Consider the following 9,121-nt stretch of genomic DNA (forward strand, 5'->3'; position numbering starts at 1 on the left):
GAGTGTGATTCGAGCAGGGGGGCCGGGAGGGAGAGAGGGGGGGCTGGTAGTGGGGGTGGCTGCTGCTGTTCCCGACGGCTCGTGGGTCGATACTCCATGCCATGCCGTGGAAATTGGCGGAGGCCGAAGAGGGGGGTCGTTGGTGGTTGATATAGAGTACGGAGAACCTATGGGGCCTGCTGGCTCAGCGATGGAGAAGGGGTAGGAGGAGGGTGGGAAGGTAAACTCCAAGGCATCAAGCACGCATTTACCTCCCCTCTCCCCCCCCCACCGCCACCATTCGCCCTCCCTTACTTTACCCTCTTCGCCCGTACACTTCAACCATCGACGGTTTCAGCTACCAATCTCAAATATCAGAGCTTCCAGATCCCGTCGGGAGGGACTTCGTTTTTTCATCCCTTAGCAGGACTCCGCGTCAACAAGTTGTCTTGGCTCGACTGTCCGTTCATTATTAAACAATGGCCCCCATTATGTTCATTGTTGTCATTGTAAAAGAAAATTATTTTTCTTCTTCCTCATTGGGAGCGTTAAACGAAGTCGAGTGACGCTAATCTATTTCATTGAGATTAAGATATTTTCTCGATAAGAGTTGCATCGTGTCTTCCTGAAAGAAATAAATGTTTATATATATATATATATATATTTATGTTTTATTGTACGTATGGTATGTGTATTAATTGCTCGATGGTATATCGTACTATTGTCGATTAATTATGGGATTAGAGCTGTATTACGCAATCGCTCGATTAATCATGGAAATGTTCAATTTCCTGAATTTTAGTTATTTTGATATTGGACCCAGTGAATATTTTGCCATGCGTATTGTATTTATAGTATGGCGGACTCTGTGTTATCCTCTTGGGCATTCTACGCATATGTATGTATTCGCATGAGTGAATTTCGTGTTTGTTCGGGAGAAAATTTCTGCTAGAGAAATTCCGAGGTAACACGAGAAGTTCCTTGCCAAGGATTAAAATTTAACATTCTTGTAATGATAGAAAAAAAAACATTTTTTTCGCAAATTAGTATTGTCACGGACATGGAGTCGATTCTCGCGAATATAAATAAAGTCTTGGTGGCGCTATTAAATTGTGATTGTTTGAATAACGAAAATATATGTATCTAGTCTGCCTAGTCTACCTGTTACTATTTGCTGCCTGATTGATATCGATGATCGATCAATAATTTCTGTGACGATCGAGCGTTTGAATTCATGAGAATATTATTTTTTTCTAATAAACATGCGATATGACGTAATCAATCAATTTTTGGACCATCGCGTTTCTGTCTCACAAAATGGAATTTTCTTAACGCATAATTTTGATACAGTAATTTATGAAACTTTTGACAAAATATCTGACAACCTGCTGTGATTTATGACGCATTGAGATTCAATCCATTTAGCCACTTCCGATTAGCTCTTGGGCTCTTATGCAACAAATTTCTGCTACGCTTATGAAAATAATAAACGAAGAACAAATTGTACATATAACGCAAACAATTTTTGTAGTTTGAAATTTTGAAATAGAAAAAAAATAGAAAAAAAAGTTTTTCCATCCCTTGTCACTGATTATAAAACATTTCAAACTTCTTGATGATCGATATTTTTATTCTTATCGATTACCATCATCGTGATACCTCAACAGCAGACAATTAATTAAAGACTGGTCAAGGATGCACTGAATTAAATGGACCATTCGTCTGGTTAATCACACTTAATTGTTGGAGGCTTCGCGAGAAGTCCGTTAGAACGTTCTTCCAATAGGATCCAGTGAAGTTCGACTATAGAGCGCATGCTCTGGCAATTGATTATCAGTACTTGTTTGCTTGATCGAAAAACAATTTTTTAACTTATATATCAGAAATTTGAGGTTAGGTTAGGTTAGGTTAGGATGTTACTTGAATTTAGACTAGTTGCCATTCAGGTGGTAAAATTAATGAACCTCAATGAACCAGGGCTTATGGATATTGGCAGGTAGACTATAATTGAGATTATGAATTTATAGCAGTGACATTAATATGTCTCTCAGTTCACTGGTACACGGATTAAATTGCATTTGCGTCATCAAGTGTCAGATATAACGCCGCCATATTTCAGGCGTGTCCATCAGGGCTCTTCGATAAGAGTATACCACCAAGCTATAACTGATAAGCGATGTATTGTTAATAAAATAATTAGACAGTTAAAAAAATATTGAAAAATTATAAATAATTATCGAAGATTACTTGATTGACCATTGATGATATTTCATGAAAATCCATCTGTCACACGACAGCGCTTGAATAAATCAGTTAGGTTAGGTTAGAGCATACAGAACTTCCGTGCAATCTCAAGACGTAGTAAGGCGTTAAGGTCAGAGCAACAAGTGTGCCCTGGACTTGGCGTGAAAAGATTCTTCCTAAAGATTTCAGTCCTGAAAAGATGAATTTTCGGGTAAAAATATATGAAATTTACATAAGTCCACTTTACCTATTACTTCGTAATATTTAAATGATTAGATAAGTGACTGGGTATATTTTTCTGGAATGACCTATACCCAAGGTACGATGAAATTGTCCATGGACAGAATAGAAGCTGATGGATCAATGATCATCGTGGTAGATCACAGGTTCGTTGTGAAGGAGCTGAATTTTTTAAATTAATTAATTAATGATTATTTCTTTGACTAGTGATTACATACCTCGGAGCTTGCCGTAGAAAGAGTACTGTCGGCACTATCAGTGGTGGTAACGGAGCACAATGGTGATCGACTACCCCTCTGTGCCCATTTGCCCCTGATAATAGCCACCCCGGTAACAACTCCGATTTTGCTAACAGTGCTAGTGCCAGTACTCGTGGTTGTTTTATCAGTCCCCATCCCCCCGCCGCTCGCGCCACCGCATGCTAGCTCCAAAAAATCCCCAAAAACTTCGGACAATTTGTCCGGCACCTTGACGAATGCGTCCAAGACCACCGTTGATGCGGACCAGAGGTTAAAAGTTTGAGAATTAAAAAAAAAAGATAGCTAAATCGTCTACCGGACGGATCCTCCCTCTTTATACCGAAAACAATGCCGTACAGTGGGAACCAAGTGAAAGAGACGAAAAATAATGTAAATAACAAAAGACACGACGTTCTCGACGCGATGGGAAAAAAAAATAAAAAATCCTTAGCTCGCTCTTATTGGGGATTTTTTTATCGTTAATAACAGCCGAGTGGAGGATCGACCTTTTTTTTCTTTTGCTCGTTGAATAAAATACGACTTCCTTTCTATTTACACCTATGCGAAGCTACAGTCAACCTCGAGGTCAAGTTAATTCTTCAGAATTCCGTCGGGAGCTTCGACCCTAGATGATCCTGCAGTTTGCCGAAGGTCATGCAGCCTCCCGAGACGTCCCTCGGAGGTCCACCCTTTTATACGTGCCTTCTTATTTTAACGTCCGTAAACGCGTCCTCATGGGTGGACACGGGAAAGTCCACCTGAAGAGAGTCAGGAGAGCGAATAAAAGACTCAGGAAGCACTGGCACGTCGTTCTCGAATTATCTAGAGCCTCGTAATCTCTGGTCTTCTTGTTATCGCCAAACCGATCTGTTATTATTCGACACCTCCTTTACTGGTTCATCCTTTGGACGTCTCGACGCGATCGAACCACCGTCTTCCTCGCACTGGTTCGTCCAATAGTAACGACGTCGTTGCAAGAATCCGAGCAATTCCTGAGTAATTCCTGAGTTTCGACAGGACCAGTTGATTGCATTAAAAGTTAGAGTCTCAACGATCCTAAGATCAGCATCTACGTCGTCCTGGTGGTTCCAGTGCTCCGTGGACACCCGGCCTACTAGGTGTCACGTAATGCGACCTGAGGTGAGGTAAGGCGGTTGTTATTAGATACAATGATTGATTAACGATTATTAAAACTTTTAGACCGACTACCGCAGGTTCCTGTATTATCGACACATCAATGATCGCTGCACTTTCTCCTGGGAACTGAATCTTCAGCCAGGCGCGAGCTCATCGGTTGGAGAACAGGGATGATCGCTGCGTCTCTCCACTCTGCCGTATTTTATTCACCCTCACACGTTTCACTAGGAAATTACAATGTTTTTTATTAGAGATACGAAAGGCGAATAATTATGCGGTCACTTTTTATTCGGATTTGCAAAATCCCATCGAAAAGCATTATATGGGGACTCGTTGCGTTCCGTCTGACTGTGTCTGACCCGGAGAGAACTCGGCAAGAGACTGCCGGTGGGTGGGTAGGTGCGTGAAGAGATGGGGAGAAGGCAAACCTCGCGATAAGGGAGGAGTCGGCGGGGCGGGGGGGTTGTACGCGAAGAGAGTGAGCGTGCGAAAGAGAGAGAAAGAGTGAGAACGGGTCAACGAGGGGAGGAATGAGAGAGAGAGAGAGAGAGAGAGAGAGAGAGAGAGAGAGAGAGAGAGATAATAAAGAAAGAAAGCGAGAGAAAGGGCTGTGCGTGCGCCGCAACAGGTTAGACACACTCTCTCTCTCTCTCTCTCTCTCTCTTATATTATTTCTGCCCCTTTCTCCTGTCTCTTCTCCTCTCGTCTTCTTCAGCTCCCCTTGTGTCTTCCCTCTTCCTCTAGGACTGAGCCTTTCTACTGATCCTATCCTTGTAGAACGGGTGTTTCCTCGCTTGGCTTGTGCCTTGCTCTTAGGGTTAGATCCATCTTTTGAGCTCCTCTGTTTCTCTCTCTCTCTCTCTCTCTCTCTCTCTCTCTCTCTCTCTCTCCTTCTTTTTCTCATTCTACGGCAATACTAAATCTCTGGCGCTTCGACACCGTACTACGCACGACGTAAAATACGAATTTTATTCGACTATTTAGCCAGCACTGGGGTCCCTTCTACGAGCCAACTCCCTGTGGTTACGTAGACCCTATTGGACATTTGCAACTGATTATCTCACCCTTTAGCATTGTAATTTGGTATTTCCTTTCGTTTTGCATTCGCTCGCCTAACGCGATCGAAGATCATTGCCAGAGGCGACATGGAAATCGTCGTGCTTATCGAACTTATTGTTATTACTTTCAACGAAGAAACTGTTTTTTCTTACGTTCGATCATTGTTAATATTTACAGAGATGACATATGGAAAATACTGAAATTCGACTCGTACGATTTGAGTCAACTTGCGAAAATTCCATTAAACATTTTTCTTTCTTCTTAGTCCAACTCCAAAGACGCTTTCCAACTGTCCGCTGTATATTGCTGAAAAGGTGTCCTTCTTGGATAACACGTTTCTAGAAGTAAATAACGGAAGTCCTTTTCCTTCCATTTCTAAGGTCTCCACCTTTTCAATTGATACCAGTTGTACTTTATAGATAGTACTGACTGGCGCATATTGATATAGCGCATCGTCTTATTTTCCGTCTCTTGCTTCTTTCTCGTCTCTGTTACGTGAATAACTTTTTTTCTTCTTTTTTCTAGTCGTCCAACTTCATCCTGCACTGACCTCGTCATTCATCTGCTTTCCACTGGAAATACCAATAAGTAAATGATCATATATGTATGCTTTTTTTTTTAGGGTACTTTCTCAATATTCTTTTGGTTTTCGTCGCATGATCTCAGGTGACTCAGTCAGCAGTACGAATATTTATCGTACAGTCTCTGCAGTGAAAACAGCAACAGTTTAGTCAGACAGCATTAGTACCAGATGTACCGACAGAAATAAATTCACCAGGACTGTAAAGTCTCTTTCATATTTGTACAATTTGCCAAATGACGTAGAATAATTCTTTGCGTCAGACTGTGCAATTCTCAATTATATTTTTGAATGTTATTCAACTTCATATTCAAATGGATAAAAGAAGAAAATATTACATATATTCTTATTAACAATTAAGGTTTTTTTTTTTAATGTAAATTAAAGCGCACACACTTTTTCCGTAACACCCAGTACATACTGTATTGGAAACTGCAATAGCTATGGGTCATTTTAAAGCGCTGTATCGATTCGAATCCAGATTCCATAGACACACCATGTAGGTACCGAAGACTTCGTATATTCTTCACCAAGTATTGAAATAAGTGAAAAAGATATCTGTTTCTTGGGACAAAGTATTCTATCAATTTCAATTCAACATTTCCATATGTCTATTAAGTTATTTCAGAGAACAAATCATAGATGTTCACCGTAAGACCCTTTTTCCCGTTATTTATTCACGATAGAATTTCCATTTGTCATGAGATAAACTAATGTATATTTTTACAATTGAAGATAAGCCGTTGCTCTACTTTTCAGGAAGAAAATAGGTATTGTGATCGTACATGTTATGTTGCTTTACCATCATATAAACGATTACGAATTCTCTTTTTGGTAGTATAGTTTGAAAATTTCCTATCAGTCGGCAAAAGATAAATAATCCATTACCGCTGATTGCTATGAACAACTTAGTCTGTTCCCATAGATGGTCTATAACTTGAAGATTTCTACGTTACCGACGCAATGGAGCTTTCAATGTCGGTAAAGAGTATCAAGCGCCAAACTGCATTACCGACGGTCTATGCTGTAAAGATAACCTCAAATTCTGTGTCTACCACGGAAGTTTATATTGATTATCCAGTTGCGTAACTTGAGGACAGGATATCGAACGCGCAATCGTTCAAAAACAGATAGTAGGCTAATAATAGAATTGTCAACGTTTAGAATGAAATAGCAATTATACTAACCGCAGTCTGCACGGCGTAATAGCTTTGATTTGGTTTCCGCCAGCAATCCAACGCGTGACTGACCGGTGCCGTGTGACAATGATGATATCGATGAGGACTGTGTCTCTCCTGATGAGTATTCCTGGTGGTCGGTGGGTCTGGCCAACGATCCAAAGTACTCCAATATTTGCCTTTACGTTTGACAGCGTAATACCGATAAACCACAATAGTCATTGCGACCACCAATGCTAATCCAGTCCCAGCAGCAGCTCCCAGAACGGCCGAGGACACCATTTGTCCCGGTACTAAGTCTCCTGCTTCTTTATCTCCCTATTTTTATTCCTGCTGAACGTCTTTCGGCGGGCGTTCTTCTTTTCCTGGAATCAGACAAAAGGATAGCTATCAGCGATCGACTCTCAGGAAGCATTTATCTTGTTCTCCGAAATGCAAAATCTCAGGAAAGCCAACGCGATTCAAGGATCTTCTATGGAAACAAGACGAGTGCCTTCGGGACTCGGAATAATCTGATATCTTTTCGCCTTTCTTCGGACTTTTATTGCGCAGTCGCAACACGCCTTATCTCACAGTGCAGCATCTCTTCCTCATCACCACTGTGCGAAGCTGGCATATCAGATCCCAACAAATCAAAAATGAAATTAAATTTCTATTAGCATCCAGTCTAGTTCCATAGTTCTTGATAAGTTTCAACAACATTTTGGATCATTTATTAGGAAAACCCGAAATTTCATAAAACGATCTGCTAAGTTCACGTAGCAAATCAGTTTACAATTTTTTCCCGACAGAATTCTACAGTTTTCGACTATAGTTCTAGATAAATTCTGCAACAAAAAATTTCGAAAAAAAATTTTTTTACAATGATCTCGATCGCGCGACTTCTCGAAGCTATCATTTTCGTAGATGACAGTATTCGCTTCCTTTCTCAGACACGAGAAGAGTGCCGGCAGTCGTGCATTACCAAAATATTATAAATCCTTAAATGTCCTCGTAAAGCTTAGTGTAATTCTACAAACCATAATTACGACGTTACACAATCATGTACGAATATCATATGTTTCACGTGCTAACCGAAATCTTCGACTTTCCTCCGCGACTCTTCGCGAATAAGCAGACGTGCAAAAACCAACGTTCAAGTTAGCGTGAGAAGTTTTTAAAAAATGTCGTTACTCCACTTTCAGAGACGTTTTCTCAACACGAAGAACGAATGGATGACGACAGCCATCATCATTCCATGTAACTTACGTTCTTACTAGAGAAGAAATACATCAGTTTCAAAGTTCCTAGCATCCATGAGACTCGCGGGAGGAATAAGAATGGCGACCTACTACGTGACTCGTAGATTTAACCCATCCGTATCGTTCATTGCCATGAATTCATTCTCAAATTCAAGACTGATGATACATTTTTATTTAATTGATTTAATATAAGAATTTCAATTTAATTTCCTCACGTTGTGACATCAATTATCAGTCAACGCACCGCGCAATATAAATGCCTTATCGCTGGTCAAATCTTTTTTTACGTTTCTCCTCTTAGAATCCTCCTCGTCGTTTCACCCGCTTCCCTTTTACCGGATCTTTTTTCTTGTCGTTTCCTTCCGTTCCCTCTTAAACGTTATTTCCTTCCGTTGTCTGCTGAAAGTGAACAAGCAACTTTATCCTCTCTCCAAAGCAACAATCAGCCTTCGTCTTCGCTGTCTTCCCTGCTCACTCAATTCCCAAGAGATACGTAAGTATAAAAGAATTCGCCAAGCAGGTGCGCAGCAGCATATAAATTATTTTAACCTTATACATGTATAAGAAGAAAAAAACAAAACAACAACAACAACAACAACAACAACAACAACAACAACAACAACAACAACAATCAACAACGATACTTATGTAAGACGAAAATGGGGGCTGGGTCTCTTGATATCTTTTTTTCGCGATCAAGCTTTTATCACGAAATATAAATATTTCCTATCCTTCTGCAAAGTCTCCAGCTGAGAGCAACCCAAATGCTCGATCCATTCGTCAAAGTTTTGACGCTCGCGAAAAAGTTTGTTAACCTTCAAGAAGTCTGACGAATAAAAGATTGCAACGGCTTTCAGAAGTATCGTCGTGCTATCGAGGCGTGAGTAAAGGCACGTTTCGATTTATCCGCCGAAAACGCTATGAGGCGGGTGTGTCTCGTTCTATTGCTTACAGATCAACGGGGACAGTGAATTTCGGAACGCAGCCTAATGTAAGTTACCTTCTGAAGGCCACGCGACTACAACCGCGTTAGTTGCTTAGTGACAAACGCGTCACTCTCGGTAAGGGAATCCAGACTCGATAGGAGAACTTGTAACCTCTGACCTTTTCTGTCTATTGAAAATTCAAATCCGTAACTTGAAAACTTGTCCGATTAATAGAAAATATTTTTTTTTTAATATCAGCTCGTGTTAAATCGCTCCCCCCCCCCCCCCCCCCCCCCCC

General features: G+C 40.8%; 1 protein-coding gene across 7 annotated transcripts in view; it reads right to left on the reverse strand.

Moving 5' to 3' along the window:
- The window catches only part of LOC107274300 (synaptotagmin-5), a 26,091-nt gene that overhangs the window by 5,417 nt on the left and 11,553 nt on the right, over positions 1-9,121 (reverse strand). For 4 of the 7 annotated variants that reach the window (XM_015753307.2, XM_025091549.1, XM_025091550.1 and 1 more), the window contains one exon: positions 6,666-7,021. In XM_015753307.2, coding sequence (XP_015608793.1) covers positions 6,666-6,938 — 273 coding nt within the window. In that variant the 5' untranslated portion in view covers positions 6,939-7,021. Of the gene's footprint in view, positions 1-2,681; positions 4,328-5,112; positions 5,471-6,665; positions 7,022-9,121 lie in introns of those variants that run through there. The other 3 variants (XM_025091551.1, XM_015753309.2, XM_015753308.2) reach the window with 3 other exon arrangements.

The sequence above is a fragment of the Cephus cinctus genome, unplaced genomic scaffold, assembly GCF_000341935.2.
Source record: "Cephus cinctus unplaced genomic scaffold, Ccin1 Ccin1_scaffold2608, whole genome shotgun sequence".
Lineage (NCBI taxonomy): Eukaryota > Metazoa > Arthropoda > Insecta > Hymenoptera > Cephidae > Cephus > Cephus cinctus.